The sequence below is a fragment of the Lolium rigidum genome, chromosome 6, assembly GCF_022539505.1.
Source record: "Lolium rigidum isolate FL_2022 chromosome 6, APGP_CSIRO_Lrig_0.1, whole genome shotgun sequence".
In the NCBI taxonomy this organism is placed as follows: domain Eukaryota; kingdom Viridiplantae; phylum Streptophyta; class Magnoliopsida; order Poales; family Poaceae; genus Lolium; species Lolium rigidum.
Genome location: NC_061513.1, coordinates 296,500,836 through 296,518,598, shown reverse-complemented (window position 1 = coordinate 296,518,598; position 17,763 = coordinate 296,500,836). Strand labels below are relative to the sequence as shown.

Genomic DNA, 17,763 nt, shown 5'->3' with positions numbered 1-17,763 from the left:
TAGTTTCCTCCTGGACAAGATCCTGAACGATGCAACTCTTGTGTAACTGGGAGGCAGCAAGTTTCTTACGCACTCTTTTCCTTCCAGGGTACCTAAGGGGGCTGGAATGTTTTTAATGAGGCGGCTTACTGGTGGTATTAATATATATATATATGATTTCAGAAAAAAAACATTCGATCCGTTTAGTCGGGCAGCTAGATGCCTAGGCCCACACCTATGTAAGAGTTAGCTGAAAGGAAAAAACGCCGACCCAGCCGAATATCCCCGGCCGTACGATCCGTCCGACGATTCGTGCTAGTAAATGCTGGTTAGGCGGTAGTAGGCTGTAGCCGATTGGTGGGCCAGCCTAGCCAGATACTCTGTTTTCACTCTTTTTCGTTTCATTCACTTCTTGAGCCGAGAGATTCTCAAGCCAGAAAACGATGCGGGAGAGGCGAATGGTTCTGCCGGCGCCGTCGTGCCCTCGAGTCTCCTCGCCGCCGCGGCATCGTCATCGTCCTATCGCGGTGGTCGAGTCATGGCGGCTTGATTTGTAAGTGCTCTTTATCAAGCTAGGGTCTCTGGGTCTGTGAGTGTAATGTTTCTCATTGGGGATTGGGGCAGGAAGGAAGGCGGGTGAGTGGCCACCACTAACGTGATGCGAGCTGCAGCATATCCGCCGTGTTAGCGATAGCAACCCATTAACACGAGGGGCAGATGCTCCCTCAAAAAGAAGAAACACGAGGGGCAGAGCAGAGAAGAGGGGAGACAGAGGAGTTGTTGACTTTCCTTGGCGTGGCCCCAATAGCAAAGCAGATGGGGATACATTGGGGATAATTGCTTTTTAGTGTCCTTCTAAATAAGCTAATCGTCCATGATCATGAGTTACCATTAGCCAACTGGGGAAGAAACCCCCATCTCAAATCCACACGTCCAACCCTCATTATTTACCAAACAAAGGATTGGGACCCAAATGCAACACTCTGTGTCAGCCCTTGTACTAACTACCCTCCTACCTCTAAACTCTCATCTGTATGCCAAAAGTCTTGGAGCTGTCTCCTGTCGCTATATATCGTATGTAAAATATAATTTTTGATATATCTAGTTGTCAATAGTGTCGAATGTAAATAAAATTAGCATGGATAATTTAGAAGGAACATTATATAAAAAAATTATTAACGAAAGGGTGTTTTGCTGATTACTACATATACACAACATCCAAGAATAAAAGGAGGATAATAGGCATGTAGTAACTGATGATGGTCTGAATGGCAATGATCGTATAGTAGCTTGAGCAATTAAATGATGTCGATAAAGCTAATAGATGCCAAAGTCGAATGGGAATGGGACCAATATGTTCCAACAACATACATGGTGAACATTTTTTCAGGACAGAACAAAGGCCACGGAATAGGCATTAATGAAAAATAAACCATGTGCATTCAGGAGAAACTTATTGGAGCGACTTCATCATCTTGAGGAGATGAGTCCATAGTTGTAGCAGTCTGGTATACCCAACACCTGAGAGTCCACCATTAGAGCCTGAGAAACTGATAACACCATGTTGGGCCTTTATTACAGGCCATACATGGAGCCCTGGCTGAACATGCTAAAGGCTATAAAGATAGACGAGCTGTCGAAACAGCAAAGATATCCATGGGGTCCGGTTCGTTCTTCCAACCTGGCACTCAAAGAAATCCTCAGTACTGTCCTGGGAAAGATTAACCCAGACGAGGAACCAACCGCCCCTCTTTAGCTCTTTGGCGAAATACCCTGATTGCCATCAGCGACGACAACCTCGCGCGCAGGCACTGTTTGTTTTGTAATCCTCGTTTCTGCAAATCAGTTCAGGCGATAACCAATGTGATGTGACAAATGAAAAACCATACTAGTATGATCAGTAGGGAATATATTTTTAAAACAACCACATTTCTACTTTTCTATCTAGTCGAAACTAAAGCAACTTCTGCAACAACCATCCAATATTTAAACAGATGACTAAAAGAAAAATGAACAACTGTGCATTTAATTACACCCTACAAATATTTAGAAGCAAGGAATACAAAGAATAAGTGCTCCACAGTTTCTTTAGCACCACAAAACATACATTTGGTTTTACCTTATTTAAAATACTATCCCCACAAGCAAGCCACATAAAAACCTTGATGGTAAGAGGTGACTTGACAAACCAAAGTTGTTTTTAAGGGGTCACCTAACCTTGTGAGACTTGAGCAATATAAACCAATGTACACAAGAGGCTCCTAAGTTATTAATCAGCCACTATCTTTCATGTTCCCCAGTACTAAAGCTACCTTACAAATTGAGCATAACCTCTTCTACCTCTACCAGGGGAAACAGGTCTACCTGAAGAAGCTAAACCTCTTACGCAACTATCTTCATCCTCATCTGACAGCAGTGTGTCAATAGACTTACAGTCAAACATCCCAGCTTTGATTCCTCACTCAGAAGTACACTGTTAGACTTCTCTCTGCTAGCTATAAAAACAGTACATCTGTAGCAGCTTCCATATCTCTAATCACTTGAGCAGATTTATTTACCTCAAGAATATTAGTTCATAACTTCACCCCAGTTCACTAGTTACATCACTAAGCATTGGAATAGTTTAAGACGGATAGAACATGTGAAGTACCTGGTTGCCATCATCCATTTGATAATCCTGTAAACCATCTACTCCTTCCGTCTCCTCTGTAGAAATTTCATTGTTCATCTGCTTTATCACCTGAGTGCTCAGACATTTTTTGTCAGAAAAATCCATTGGGTCCTCAGTGTCGTCCATTTCTTCTTTCTCATCATCATCACCATCATCATCATGTTGACCATCAACTTGTACTGCACAATAAGAAAATTCACACATGTGTGTGAAGAGAGAGTATATATAACTAAATACCAATACTCAACCAAAATACTGGGAATAAAGCAAAATTGCAAAATAAGACGCACTTCACTTAATTACCAGATTCTCCAGTAGAAATGGGAGACTGCTTTGTCACTGATAACGTCACAGCAGTAGGTGGTGCCGCAGTTATAATTTTCGCAGCAGGTTCACTATCCACATCAACCTCTTCGGTCGTCGTATCGGTAGCTGCCACAGGACTAATTTCCACCGCAGGTTCACTATTCACTGCAACCTCTCTAGCCGTCATATCAGTAGATGGTGCTGCAGGGCTAATATCCATTGATGGCTCTCTCTCCACAGCAACCTCTTCAGTTGCCATATCAGTAGTTGGTGCCACAGGGCTAATTTCCACCACAGGCTCACTTTCCACAGCAGCCTCTTTGGCCTTTGTACCAGTAAGTGGTGCCACAGGGTTAATTTGCACGGCAGGCTCACTTCCCACATCAACCTCGTCGGTTGTCACATCACTAGCTGTTACCGCAAGGGATATTTCCACAGCAGGCTCACCTCCCATCAGTTTCGTCTTGACAAACAAGAGCTTTGGACGTTTGGGGTGGTTCTTTGCTGCTTTTTTCCACTCATGTTTTGTTTTGTCACTCACTCCATCATGAAGGGTGACCTCCTTAAGACGTGGCAGGGACTGGATAGTTGTGCTGCTAAAGCCATTTAGATCCTTACATAGCAGCCAGAACGACTCGAGGCGCGGTATAGCACCATCTTGGATTTCCAGCCCAGTCATGACTTCCACCAAGACGCATAGACGTCGCATGCTCCTGAGTGCACCTGGTTTGATGACAAGCTTGTCCAGTTGAGTTGCAATCAGCTTCAGGTACTCCAAGCTGCGCACTCTGCTCAGGGCAGCAAGAGTGTCACCGCTCAGCCTATGATTGCCAGTGAATGACAGACATAACTTAGTGAGACCACCTAGCATGGTAACAAACGGAGGCAGCTGGCTGCACATGCTGTTCCCTTGTAGCTTCAGTGACCTAAGGTAGTAGGAGTAATCCTTTTCCAGGGAGAAATTCAGCAAGTATTCAGACCATTTGTCATTCGTGTTCAGTGAGAGTGAGCGAGCTTCTTTCAGATGGGTGCCTCTCTCGATGAACCCCTGGATGGCCTTTGAGAGATAACTTAAGTTGTTGTTGGTATCAGCGGTGAACTCACACCATATTTTCACCTTTGTCAGGTGCTTCATATGCTCCATGAGCTGTGTGAATCCCTGGCTGTTGTTGTCCACAACAAACCCTGCTACCGTTTCCAATTTGCTATTCTCTGACAACCAATTCTGTAGCTTATGCATTCTCCGGCCTCCTACTTTGTGCTGGAACTTGAACTTTCCAAACAGATGAACTAGACATGGGAGCTCCATGACTTCTTTGGGCAGCATCTCTATACTGGTTCTTCTTACATCCAGTGTCTCCAAATGTTGAAGCTTCTTGATTTCTTTGGGAAGCACCGTAACTGTAACAGCGGCCCCAAGGCTTAGGTACCTGAGAAGCAATAAGTTGGTGCACATCTCCCTAAGATGCTTGTCCTCCAAGTGGTTACAGCATCCTTCTAGATCTAAAACTCGCATCAGTTTATACTTGGAAAAGTCCAAAACAGATTTGTGCACGTCACCGAAGATTGTGAGAGACCGTACAAGACGCAAGTCCTTTGGATTCATTTTGGACCTTGCAGCACTTTTATTATGCAGTGAAAGCCATCGGACATTACTGGGTAGGGAACCATTATCGTATAACAAGGTAACAAAGTTCTCGCACATGGACTTGTGCAGGATGAACTCGAGCATAATTCCGTGAGTTCTGTATAGCTTCACCTCTGCTCTGTTGCCGCTGCTGGCATCAATAGGTTGGATTATGCTCTGGTTGACAAGCATATCGAAATTATCAATAGCAGTATCGAGGGTACGGCATTTAGGGTCTTCTGTGATGAGCCCTTCAGCTAACCATCTTCTTACCAGGCTTGCCCTCCTAATTGGATGTCCATTTGGGTAAATACCTAGATATAGCAAACAGGTCTTGACATCTTGGCTATCAAGGTTTGTGTAGCTACGGACGAGCACACGATTCATACGTGCTAAGTTCTCATTTGTTTCCAGATGTTTTCCAAGGTTTTCGCATAGGTATGCCCACCTTTCAGGATTACCTCTACTTTGTAAGAACTGGGCAGTGGTAACAACAGCAAGGGGTAGACCATTGCATTTCCTTAGTGCCTCTGAACTGAGCTGCGTATCACCAGGTGGTGGTGGATACTCCAAAGAAGCTTCCTTGCAGAATAATTCTTTCGAGTGTTCCGCATCTAGAGTTCTCATTACATAGACATCACCATCATTAGAGGCGCATGCATTTGCTATGGACTGGGTGGCCGTCGTAACGATAACTCTGTTGCTGACTCCGGGAATCACAGGGAAAGCATCTTTTATGTGATGCCAAAATTCGGTCCGAATGTCATCGATTACAATGAAGAACCTAGAACAAGAGAAAAACGAGTTAGAAGACATTTAATCTTCAGGCATAGCAAGTCTCACAGAGCACCTCATGTATAAAGGAAATTGACCGCACATGGAATTCTCACTCTTCTAACACTCTAAAACTTTGTTAACATTGCAAAGAGCTAGTTCGAGAACATGGTCAATGGAGAAAAAAGTTGATCAGGACACTAACAGCTATGTACAACACCAAGTATTTGCCTATATAAATTCTAAACTTCATGGCCATCTGAGTCCTGATGTTCTGCTCAGCTAACTTGTACATTCTTTCCTATGTTTTTGTGGTGTGATATATTTGTGGCCTGAGTGAAGTCATTATTTTCAATCTGCAAGATGCTTCAGAAATAATGTTTTCTACCCACTCGTCAACACATATCACCATATTATTTATTACCAAGCTCCATTTATAAGAAGGAACTTTAGTGTAGTCTATTTGAGATTAAGGTAGCTGGCACTTCAGTTTCCTTCTCACAAACATGCTACTTGCTCTTCCAAAGAAAACTTTTACTTAAAAAAGTGCCATGCATGTAAAAGATGTAGGGCTTATGATAATTATTTGTTATATGAACTGCACTGATTTGTAAATAAAATATTGGCATATTCTTAGGCTTAGGTGCCCCGCTTAGTTTCAGAGCTACTGTAGCTAATCTGGAATATCGTTTTCCTGAAACAGGTTGGTATGGTGGTAGATTTTGAGATGAGATCCAGAAATAATTTAGATGTAATCTTGCTACAAGTTCTTTTCTTATGAGTATGAGTTTCCCCGCGAATAAAAATTGTTTCACCTTTTCTATATGATCAATTGTTCATGTCATAATTTGTATCCAGCCCATAGTATCCCAAACAAGAAACGATATGGTCTTTGACAAGACACAGTTTATTCTTCCTTGCAGGTATGGTATTTTTGCACAAGACTGGCTCTTTACTTGGCCTATGCTTTAGCGGCTTGAGGTCAAGAGTTGGTGGCAGCATGTTTGTACTTACAGTATGTGACGCGAATGGTGTTTACCAAGCGTGAATGTAAGTCTAGGCTTCAGAGTGATGCCCACCCATCGTAGTTTTTTATTACTATTTTGTGTCAGATCTGTTAGTTTTAAATAGATAAGCTTGTGTTTGTTGATTGTGTGCATCTCAGCTTGCAGAGTTTCAGGGTTTAAGCCCCTGCGCCTGTATCATCTTGATGCCATTAATAAAATATACTTTGCATTGTCTGAAAATTGTTCTAATAGCCTAATTGTATGCATACATAGATGTAGGGCTGTATGCAATTTTCTGGTGGGATCAAATTGTATAAGAAATGTTTCATTAGCTATAGCAGTGATACTGTAGTGTGTACTGTAGAATTAGAGAGAAAAATGAGTTGACAAAACCAATGGAAACATAAAGTGCTTAGCTACGGTAGTATAAATTATATACCTGATGGTGTGAAGGCACGTTTTTAAGGTTGCACAAAGCTTTCTGTTGCTCTGACGGCAGGAGCTACCTACAATTCCTTCACTAATGGAATGCACTCCAAGTTGCCGGAGTATCTCCTGGAGAACATCCCCTGCATCTTTCTCCGCAGCACGGACCCAAGCCCGTGCTGGGTATTTGCCAACAACGGCGGGACTGTTGTACACATACTTGGCAAGGAGAGTCTTCCCTATGCCACCGAATCCGACAATGGAGATCACCTTGAGCTCATCCTTGGTCGTTCTTACCATTATCAGCTCCATGAGCTCATCCCGGGCTGCCTCCATACCTACAGCAGCGACGAAAGTGTCTGTTTCCTCATCAGATGACTCCAATATATTGGATTTGCCACCGCCACGTCTGCACTCACCACTGGTGATGTATCTTGTTCTGAGCATGCATGCATCTTCGGATGTCTTTCTGAGACGAAGTATTGCCGCTGCAAACTCGTTACATGCCTGCACCGTCCTCAATCGATGGAGTTTCCGACGGACCCATGACGCATCTGTGGGCATCGTCACACGGTGTATGAAGCGGTCAGTGCAGTCATCAATGGCGTAGGCTAAGTCACGTACCATTTTGATCCACTCCTTATGCACCTCTTCGCCGCTCATCTGGGGACGTTGGCCATCTTCTCGAATGGCGGCAGAAATCATCTCAGACTCTCTTGTGATGTAATTGATCTCATGCTCCAGGTCCGCTTGCAGCTTGTGATTTTTTTTGAAGAAATCCAAGAGCTTCGGCGCGATCTTGCTGGCCACACTGCTGGCCACGGTTGCAGCTGCAGCTAATTCCATCTCCACACCTCCCTCAGCCTTTTGATTGATCAGACCATTACTTCTATTGATTCATACCTTCCCTCTCTTGTCTGAATGGAACTTCGTGGAGACAGAGAAAAGGGAGGGTTCAGCAACTCAACAGCAGCCATGGCCGTATAAGAGCATGGGACTAGCTACAATTTTATTAGCGATAATGTTAACCTGTCACATACTCACATCACATCAGACACATAGATTTTCTTAGGTAGGATATCAGCCACATGAATATTTTCTGAGGGAGGATATCAGTCACATAGATTTTTCTGAGGGACGATAGCAGCCACATTGATTTTTTTTGTTGGGAAGAGACCAGCCACATAGATTAGTACAAGAAAGATCATCCCCCCTGAGTCAAGTTTCAACAACTCCCACCCAACCAAAACTGGTGGATTTTAATTGCTTATCCTCATGGTCACTGAGCTCATTTTCTCTTTATATTGTCGACCACACCTTGTGCAACAGTGTTGTTTGCATAGTGTCCCCTTTGCATCTTTCCTTTGGGACGTTACTGTCATAGGAAGAAGCCAAATATTTGAAGGTCCCTATAGACATATCGCTGGGTGACATGGGATCCCATCTTCTTTGGGAGCTCGACATGTCCTCATCTGATGCATGGTGCCTATCAAAGAGGGATCGAGGATAGATCTAGGTACCCCGTTTCAAAACATAGTTTTCTTGGTGGTGAGAGGATCTAGAGATTAGAGAGCAGGGATATCTGGTTCTGATTGATGGAGCACAAGAACGTCAAGGAGGAGGGCGAGGTAATAGTAGAGGAGGAATCTCCTGAGGTGCACAGGAACATCGTCCTCTCTGATCTAAATCCTCCTACCAGAGGTGAAATCCTCTCACTTGCTTTTTTTTTCTTCAAAATGAGGGGTGAGCCCTCTGATTTCTGTTATGAGAAACCAGCAGTTCTTACAAGTTCCAAAATGAAAGAAAGAAAAAGCATTTGTCTGACAGGCTTAAGCTTGCATGATCTGGCATAGCATCACAGAATCGTCGCCTTCGGTCATCAAGCAGCAACTTCCCCCAAAGGGAGGGAGATCCTTTTGTTGTCAAAGCATGCATCCTTTCTCAATCGCCACAAAGTCTAGAACACAACAGCAATCCCCACTGTGTATCAGTCTATTTTCTAATGTCCTGAGCTTAGCAATCCAGGAGTAGAGAAGTGTGTGTATATTATCAGGTATTGTAGGCAAACAAAAAACACACTGAAATATGCTCCAGACAAGTTTAGCAGTTGAACATCCCAGTGAGATCCTGATTGGCATTAGTATGCTGTATATTATCAGGTCAATAGTCTCATCTCTCCCACAAAGTTGGCATTGTTTACCCCCTGCCATCCTCTTTTGATCAAGTTGTCTTGAATTACTAGTATGCTCTTTCTTCTCCTCCTCGAAATAGGCTTTCGCCCCGCTATATTAATATAGCAACCAACCGATACAAGATGGAGATCACCGCTGGCGCTGGGGAAAACAGCACACCAAAGCCCAAAAGAAACAAAAGAAGAAGAGAAAAGAAAACAATGTCGACAAAGCCGGATCAACGAAAACGCTGATGATCCGCAACCGCTGCGCCCTCCGGAGAATTTCCACCACGAACTTAGCTCTCTAAAGCGCCGCATACCAAAGCAACACCTTCAAGAAGGGATGCGACGATGACGACGCTGCTGCCCGGACAAGCCTAGGGTTTCCCCCGGTATGCGGAAGGGTTGTGGGGAGGAGGAACCCCGGCACCCCTCAAGAAGGAATGGTGGCGCCCATGAGCGTCACCGCGTCGGTGTCAGCCATCCGACAAGGATTTCTCCAGTCCCCCCAGAGAACCACGCCCCCGGACACTTATCGTGCTCCGCCAACCTCGCCACCCACCAGCATGCGCCACCACGGCCTTGCAATCACCAACCACAGTCCTGATTTTCAAGGGGACTTCAGTTTTCCACCGCAAAATAAAGGCTTCAGTTTTCCACTGAAACTTCTCTCTCACTTAGTGGTGCAGTGACTGCTTAACTGATTCCTTTTCGATGGGAATAAAAATGGCAAATTGGTGATTCTGATACAAATAACTAGATAGGATGTGTTTTTTATTAATACACTCGTTCTGTTTGTGTACTATGTCAATATTTTCTTTCACTTCAAACTATACATCTGCGTTGTGACCACGAGATTGTTTGATTGAATATCACTCGTTAAAGTCTCGTGTATGTCTGATTTTAAAATTGTTTAATGCATTTGGCTTTGTCAGATAGTTGATGGTTGCCTTTCACTACAGGGCACATGTGTATAGGCAGCAGTATTGATTAATTAATTGTAAATTTGTTCGTGTGTGTTCAGATGTTCCGATCCAAGGCAGAGGCGAAGTTAGGGAAATTGGGCCCCCGTTTAGTGCTTTATTAGGTGCCATGAGACCTCTTGTTGCAAAGCTGAACATGCTGCTCCTCAGGGATGCTGCTCAGGAATTGTCCTCTGAGGGGGTCAAGGATGGGATGCGCCTTCTCAAACATGACGTTGAAAAGATAAGCTCCTACCTTGATGACCTGTCAGAGGTGGAGGACCTCCCTGCAACAGCTAATTGCTGGATGAATGAGGCACGCGACATGTCTTATGACATGGCGGATTACATGGACAACTTACTATTTGTGTGGCCTAATCCCGTTGCCAACAACATCAAGAGCACCAGATCCCTCCGCAAACTGCCCAGTCATGTCAAGACTCCGAATACTATGGTTAATACTGCAGCAGCGCTATCAGAATTCAGGATGTATGTCCAGGAGGCGATTGCACGGCACCAGAGGTACGACCTCCATTTGTGCAGCACCTTGAGGCGTAGGTTTGTGCCCCTTGGCCCTATGCTTCTTCCAACACCGTATGAAGAAACTGCCGACATAGTAATTGATAGCCGGATGAGTGACTTTATTAACTCACTGGCTAACGACGGGGACCAGCAGCTCAAGGTGCTGTCTGTTCTTGGATCTGCTTGTCTTGGTAAAACTACACTTGCTAGAGTTTTGTATAACAGATTTGGGAAACAATACCATTGTCGAGCTTTCATTCGGGTGTCCAAGAAAATGGATATAAAGAGAACTTTCCATGACATTTTGTCGCAACTGCAACGTCATAATCTCGCACAGGATTCCGAGGAAACTGACTTCATTGACAATATCAAGAAATATCTACACAATAAAAGGTCGTGGTTTTAGTTCAAATTCACGACACTTATTATGAATCTTAGGGAGTGCTATTTTCTTCATAAAAATTGAACTAGAACTCGTTGTTCCCTAAACACTAATATCAGCTAATTATTTGCATGCAGGTACTTAATTATTCTTGACGATGTATGGGCTGCATCAGTATGGGACATTATTAGTCATGCTTTTCCAAATGGTAGTCATGGCAGCAGAATAATAACAACTACACAGATAGAAGAGGTTGCATTAGCATGTTGCTGTTATCAGGCAGAACATGTTTTTGAGATGAAACCCCTAGATGATGATCACTCTAGAAAGCTATTCTTTAACAGACTCTTTGGCTCTGAAAGTTATTGCCCTGAACAGTTCAAAGAGGTTTCAAACGAAATTATTGAAATGTGTGGTGGTTTGCCTCTAGCAATAATCAGTATAGCTAGTCTTTTAGCAAGCCAGCCTTTCGTATCAGTTGATCTATTGACATACATACATCATTCGCTATGCTTTTTATCGCCAAATTCTACTTCAGAAAGAACGAGACAAGTACTGAATGTGAGTTTCAGTTACCTTCCTCATTATTTGAAGACATGCCTACTCTATCTTAGTATGTACCAAGAGGGCTACAAATTCTGCAAGGATGATTTGGTAAAACAATGGGTGGTTGAAGGTTTTATTGATACCACAGGAGGGCCAGACATCAAGAAAGTTGCAGAAAGCTATCTCGATGAACTTATCTGTAGAAGATTCATTCAGCCTATACATATCAACTACAACAATGAGGTGTTGTCCTATGAGGTTCATGACATAGTACATGATCTTATTGCACACAAGTCTGAAGAAAAAAAATTCATTTTGGCAGTAGACTACAGTCGAAAAAATGTATCACTTTCTCATAAGGTCCGTCGACTATCTCTCCTCTTTGGTGATGCAAGATATGCCAAGACACCACCAAACATCACAATGTCACAAGTTCGGTCTCTTAGATATTTTGGATCATTCGAGTGTTTGCCCTGTCTTACAGATTTCAAGCTTCTTCGTGTTCTAAACCTTCAACTATCGAGTCTTCATGGCAACAATGACCCTGTTGACCTCACTGGGATTTCACAACTGTTTCAGCTAAGATATTTGAAGATTGCATGTCATGTCTGCATAAAACTGCCGAACCATGGACTACAATTGTTGGAAACACTGGATATTATGGATGCAAGAGTCACTTCTGTTCCATGGGATATCCATCTCCCACATTTGTTGCACCTCAGTCTTCCTATCGAGGGAAATCTGCTGGATTGGTCTGTTAGTAAGGGGAGCCTTGGGAAGCTGAACTACCTGGAGGATCTTAGTCTTCGCCCCTCTACACCTTCTTATGTTGTAGAGAGAAGCATGGAAGCTATAGGTTCTTTAATCGAAGGACATGGCAGCCTGAAAACTATACAAGTGGTGGCTCATGGCTCTGGGGTTCGCGGCGCTTCAAAAGTAACCATTTTATGGGATTGCATGCCACCTCCACCCCTTCTCCAGAAGTTTGAATGCTCGCTGCACAGCTGCATCGTATTTTACCGGATTCCTAAATGGTTTACAGAACATGGCAACCTATGCATTTTGAAGATTTCAGTGAGGGAACTGACGATAAATTGTGTCGATATTCTCAGAGGATTGCCTGCCCTCACCGCTCTGTCTCTGTATGTGCAGAGGGCACCCATTCAACGAATCATCTTTGACAAGGCCGGGTTCTCTGTTCTCAAGTACTTCAAGTTGAGGTTCATGAGTGGTGTAGCTTGGCTAGCATTTGAGGCGTTTGCAATGCCTAATCTCTGGAAGCTCAAACTAGTTTTCAATGCCATCCCCCCAATGGACCAACATCTTCTTTATTATTGTAACGAAGGCACATTCAAACGACATCAATGTGGTACTGCAGTTATCGGCATAGAGCATATGCCAGGCCTTAAAGAGATCACGGTAGAATTTGGGGGCGCAGCTGCTAATGTAGAGTATGCCTCGAGGACCTTCGTTAATAATCATCAGAGCAATCCTAAAATCAATATGCAAATGATGGGTTATAATTCTTATGAAGATGAAAGCAAAAACCAGAAAAAACAACCTGCGAATGAGATTCTGGAAGAACCAGATGAATACGACAAGGCATTGGAGAGAGCAGCTGATAAAAGGTTCTTTATTTCGACTTAGACTCCGGTTATTTGATTAGCTTGATTTAATTAATGTTCGAGCGAAGCTAATTGGTTTGTTATAATCTGGATTTCAAGGTCACAGGAGTCCTCTTCGCGCCTGCATGTCTTCACCATGGAGGAGCTCGTGTCCGCAACCAGCAACTTCTCCAAGGCAAACTTCCTCCATGGAAACCGTGACATTAACCGCCTTGGCGTCTACAAAGGTTCCTTCGGCGGCAATTTCCGCCCAGGCCTTGGGCCACAGGAGATTGCTGTCATCAGGTACCCCAACCATTCCAAAAGGAATGACTGCAGGTGTCTGGTACGGTTTTTTGTGTCACTGTTCAATCCCTGCCTTCCTTCTGCTGCAAATTTCAATCACCACAGAGGTTGGTTTATTAATTAATTTCATCTGAGATTACTCAGTCAGAGCTGGAGTATCTCAGGACCATGCATCATCCTCATCTGGCGAAGCTGGTGGGTTTCTGCGTTAAAGGAAATTGCATGATGCTCGTCTACGAGTACACGGCCTCTATCAGCCTAAACAAGTTCTTGATTGGCAAAGATTCATATGGTGGTTTTGATTTATTTGAATGGCTTTATATTTTGATCAGTTGTTTAATTTGCTAACAGCGTATGCATGATTATGTGGCTGCAGATTACATTCTCTCGATACCATTGTTACCACGGCTAGAGATCGCTGTTGGTGCAGCTAAGGGGCTGGCTTTCCTGCACGAGGCGGATAAGCCATTGGTCCACGGTCATTTTAGAGCTTCCTGCGTTCTTATTTACCCGGTGAGTTTCAAACTACTGGTATAACTATAATACTCTTGTTGTCTCTAAAAGAAAATAATGTTTTTGAGAAACACTCAGTACAATACGAAAACCTGATCAGACTTCTACCTTGAGAAAGAAATGTTGTTTAGATATTGCCCACACGGTTCAAGATAATAGTTGTCATGCTAAATAGATGTGGAAATTCCCCAGACGGCCTGAGTAAAGTATCAGTGAAAAAATAAATATTTAATTGTCTCGTCATGATTTTAAAGTTAAACATTTTCAGCTACTTGTCCAATTCTTTTTGAGGAGAAACGCTTTACTTTCAGTAGTATTTTAGGTATTCACAATCGTCTGTTTTAGATTGGAACATCAGTGTACTAATGTCAAAGTGGCACATGCATAGAATGAAAAGACTATTGCCCTTTTTTAGCATATTACATCTAAAGAATTTCGTTTGTCTACAAAATCTGATCTTGTACTGCAATTTCTGTCACACTAGTAGCAGAACATCAAACAGTGCAACATGGATGAAGTAAAAAATGTGAATGTACACATTTTTCTAAAAGGACTTGATTTTTTTCATGGATTAATTAAATTACTCATCAACAAAAATATGTCAATAGTACATTGTATTGAATAAACTGAAACACATACAAACAACAAAGATTTCTGAGAAAACAAAGAAGTCATCAAAGCTTCTTTGAAATCGTTGCCTCTAGGTCCATCTTTTTGCAACTCAACTTTTTTGCAAGCCGTGGATGCAAAAAGTGCATAAGACCAAATCTGCACAAGATAGACTAACCCCATAGGTTCTGAAAAGCCGCATAAGTCACCCACCACAATATATTAGAACCTAATATTTCTGAAAGCACTGTGGGCGAGTTCTCACCCTTCCGCAAGGCAGATTCACGAGCCACTGCTTCATTCCGTAAGATAGCAAATTAAATTGAATCAGATTAGAGTAATATGTTTTCTGACCTTGTTTTTTTGTGATAGAACTACTTAGCAAAGCTGTTGGGCTTTCGCCTGGTGAAGGAGAGTAAGCGGAGGTACGAGAAGGCCAGGATGAAGGATGTGTACAACTTCGGTGTGGTGCTCCTGGCGCTGCTAGCTGGGCGGCCGCCCATCGACACACGGTATCTCAGTCGGAAAAGATATCTGCTGAAGTGGTCGCGTCCCTACCTGCGCCGTGAGGACAAGCTGTACCGTATCATGGACCCTGGATTGAAAGGGCAATACTCAGCGCGTGCAGCCTGGGGTGCTGCAACCATCGCGCACCAGTGCTTGAATAGAGTGCCCAAGGAGCGGCCATGCATGCGCGATGTCGTGGATGCACTTGAGCCGCTGCTCGCGCTCAAGGACGGCTACCCTCCGAGGACCCTGGCAAGTGGCATCGAGCAACAGTCAAAGACAACTAAATGGTCACACGTTTTCGTCAAAAGAGCAAAAGCAGTAAGCACAATTGCATGCCTTCGGTGATAGCTTGTACGTATCTTCTCTAACATTTCCACGGACCACGGTGGTTCCGGATTGCCTGCGGATGGTAACAGAGACATAACACACATACACTTTGGAGCATCAAGCTCAGGCAATTAGTCACCTATTCTGGATGAAACCCCTTTTTTTTTACGAAAGGCAGCGTGGCTGCTTTCATTGCGATTAGATAGGAGAAAGTACAAACGGAAGATCTTTCCGGAGTAAAATACATGAGGGGTCATCAAACTTGTCAGCCTTGTTCGCCATGGTCACCGTACATAGAAATACGCTATTTACGATCACCAGATACGCAATGGAATTCAACTAGGTCACTGGTTTTTGTAGAGGTACGTACGTGGTGCAGTGTTGACCAGTCCACCCTTTGAAAATAGGGTGTACATATGTCTCAGTTGACTAAGATTTTCTTAAGTATCAGTCAACTCAGAAAAGTGTAACTGCAGTTTAAAGAAAAGTGTAACTCGGCTCAGTTGCACATTTCTGTTTGCATTTTTTTAACAGAAAAGTGCAACTCAAAGCACATTTTTGTAAGTGACTTAGACTTAATAAAATCTCAGTTGACTGAGAAATAGCAAAACCGTTAAGCCGGAAAAATCTCCTCCGAGAGCACCCCTGGGCAGTAGGCCTATGCGGAAGAAGCTGGCAGCATCCTGCTCCGCCCTTGCCCGCTGGCGGCTCAGCGGCGGGAGGCCGACCAGGCGCAAGGCGGTAGAGGGAAGCCGCACGTGTAGGAGCTACACGCAGGTGCGAGGGCCGGCAGCCGGCAGCCGGGATGGAGACCTGCGGCGCCCTCCCTGGCCCTGCAGTACTGCCGACCGGAGCTGAGCATACGAGTTCTCACTTGACTAGGACGGAGGCGAACACCGTCTTCATGGTGGATTCCGGCAAACCCCGTAGATCCCGAGCTTCAGCATGTAGCGCATTGTAACCGCCTCGACGGCGCACCTGGTTTCCTTCGACGACGCCGATCCCCGGAGCATCGAGCACCTCCCATTATAGGCCACGGAGTAGATGGCCGCCATCGACGACACGCTCGCCCGCCTCCACACCGTGAACCTGGGAGGAGTGATACGTCTCCAACGTATCTATAATTTTTGATGTTCCATGCTAGTTTTATGACAATACCTACATGTTTTGTTCATACTTTATATCGTTTTGATGCATTTTCCGGAACTAACCTATTAACAAGATGTCACAGTGCCAGTTCATGTTTTCTGTTGTTTTTGGTTCCAGAAAGGCTGTTCGGGCAATATTCTCGGAATTCGACGAAACAAAGACCAAACATCTTATTTCACCGAGAAGGTTCCAGAAGTCCGAAGGGGAGACGAAGATGGGCCAGGGGGGGGGCACACCACACCTGGGCGCGGGCCCAGGCCTGGTCGCGCCACCAGGTGGGGAGGGCGCCCTGGTGCCCCTCTTGCGCCGCCTCTTCGCCTATATAAGCCCTCGTGACCTAAAACTTCGATACAAATTGACGAAACTCCAGAAAGACTCCAGGGGCGCCGCCGCCATCGCGAAACTCCGTTTCGGGGGACAGAAGTCTCTGTTCCGGCACGCCGCCGGGATGGGGAATTGCCCCCGGAGTCATCTCCATCGACACCACCGTCATCTTCATCGCCATCGTTGTCTCCCATGATGAGGAGGGAGTAGTTCTCCCCCGAGGCTAAGGGCTCTACCGGTAGCTATGTGGTTAATCTCTCTCTCATGTACTCCAATACAATGATCTCATGAGCTGCCTTACATGATTGAGATCCATATGATGAGCTTTGTATCGCTATTAATCTATGTGCTACTCTAGTGATGTTATTAAAGTAGTCTATTCCTCCTTCATGATGTAATGGTGACAGTGTGTGCATCATGTAGTACTTGGCATAGGTTATGATTGTAATCTCTTGTAGATTATGGAGTTAACTATTACTATAATAATATTGATGTGATCTATTCCCTCTTTCATAGTGTAATGGTGACAGTGTGTATGCTATGTTAGTACTAGGTCTAAATTGCAATGATCTATTATGCTCTAAAGGTTACTTAAATATGAATGCCGAATGTTGTGGAGCTTGTTTACTCCGGCTTGAGGGAGCTCTTGTAGCCCTACACAATGAATGGTGTTTGTTATCCAACAAGAGAGTGTATGTAGCACAAGTGAGGAGAAGTTATTTATTTATTATGTGATCAATGTTGAGAGTGTCCACTAGTGAAAGTAGGATCCCTAGGCCTTGTTTCCAAATACTGCAAACATCGCTTATTTACTGTTTTACTGCATCTTTACTTCCTGCAATATTACCACCATCTATACCACCTGTGTTTTACTATCTCTTCGCCGAACTAGTGCACCTATACATCTGACAAGTGTATTAGGTGTGTTGGGGACACAAGAGACTTCTTGTATCTTAATTGCAGGGTTGCTTGAGAGGACTATCTTTGACCTCTACCTCCCTGAGTTCGATAAACCTTGAGTGATTCACTTAAGGGAAACTTGTTGC

The 17,763-nt window shown here is 44.1% G+C and overlaps 2 protein-coding genes across 6 annotated transcripts; one reads left to right on the top strand and one right to left on the bottom strand.

Moving 5' to 3' along the window:
- Window positions 1–1,396: 1,396 nt before the first annotated feature.
- LOC124660796 (disease resistance protein RGA4-like) lies at window positions 1,397–7,788 on the bottom strand. 2 transcript variants are annotated; one of them, XM_047198634.1, is made up of 5 exons: window positions 6,804–7,788; window positions 2,954–5,367; window positions 2,630–2,829; window positions 1,661–1,814; window positions 1,397–1,500 (listed from the first exon to the last, which is right to left on the bottom strand). In XM_047198634.1, exons 1-4 carry the CDS (start codon window positions 7,634–7,636, stop codon window positions 1,701–1,703), a joined length of 3,561 nt encoding a protein of 1,186 aa, XP_047054590.1. In that variant the 5' UTR covers window positions 7,637–7,788; the 3' UTR covers window positions 1,397–1,500; window positions 1,661–1,700. The 2 variants fall into 2 exon arrangements, with proteins under 2 accessions (XP_047054590.1, XP_047054589.1); XM_047198633.1 differs by having other exon boundaries at window positions 1,397–1,814.
- Window positions 7,789–8,138: 350 nt separating this feature from the next.
- Window positions 8,139–15,561, top strand: LOC124666630 (disease resistance protein RGA5-like). 4 transcript variants are annotated; one of them, XR_006990955.1, is made up of 7 exons: window positions 8,139–8,491; window positions 9,988–10,840; window positions 10,967–13,003; window positions 13,100–13,325; window positions 13,430–13,480; window positions 13,662–13,798; window positions 14,780–14,892. XR_006990955.1 is itself a non-coding variant. In XM_047203969.1 (7 exons), exons 1-7 carry the CDS (start codon window positions 8,386–8,388, stop codon window positions 15,260–15,262), a joined length of 3,990 nt encoding a protein of 1,329 aa, XP_047059925.1. In that variant the 5' UTR covers window positions 8,139–8,385; the 3' UTR covers window positions 15,263–15,561. The 4 variants fall into 4 exon arrangements, 2 of the variants coding, with proteins under 2 accessions (XP_047059925.1, XP_047059926.1); XM_047203969.1 differs by having other exon boundaries at window positions 13,430–13,577; window positions 14,780–15,561; XR_006990956.1 differs by lacking the exon at window positions 14,780–14,892 and having other exon boundaries at window positions 13,100–13,285; window positions 13,430–13,577; window positions 13,662–13,778.
- The last annotated feature ends 2,202 nt before the right edge of the window (window positions 15,562–17,763 follow it).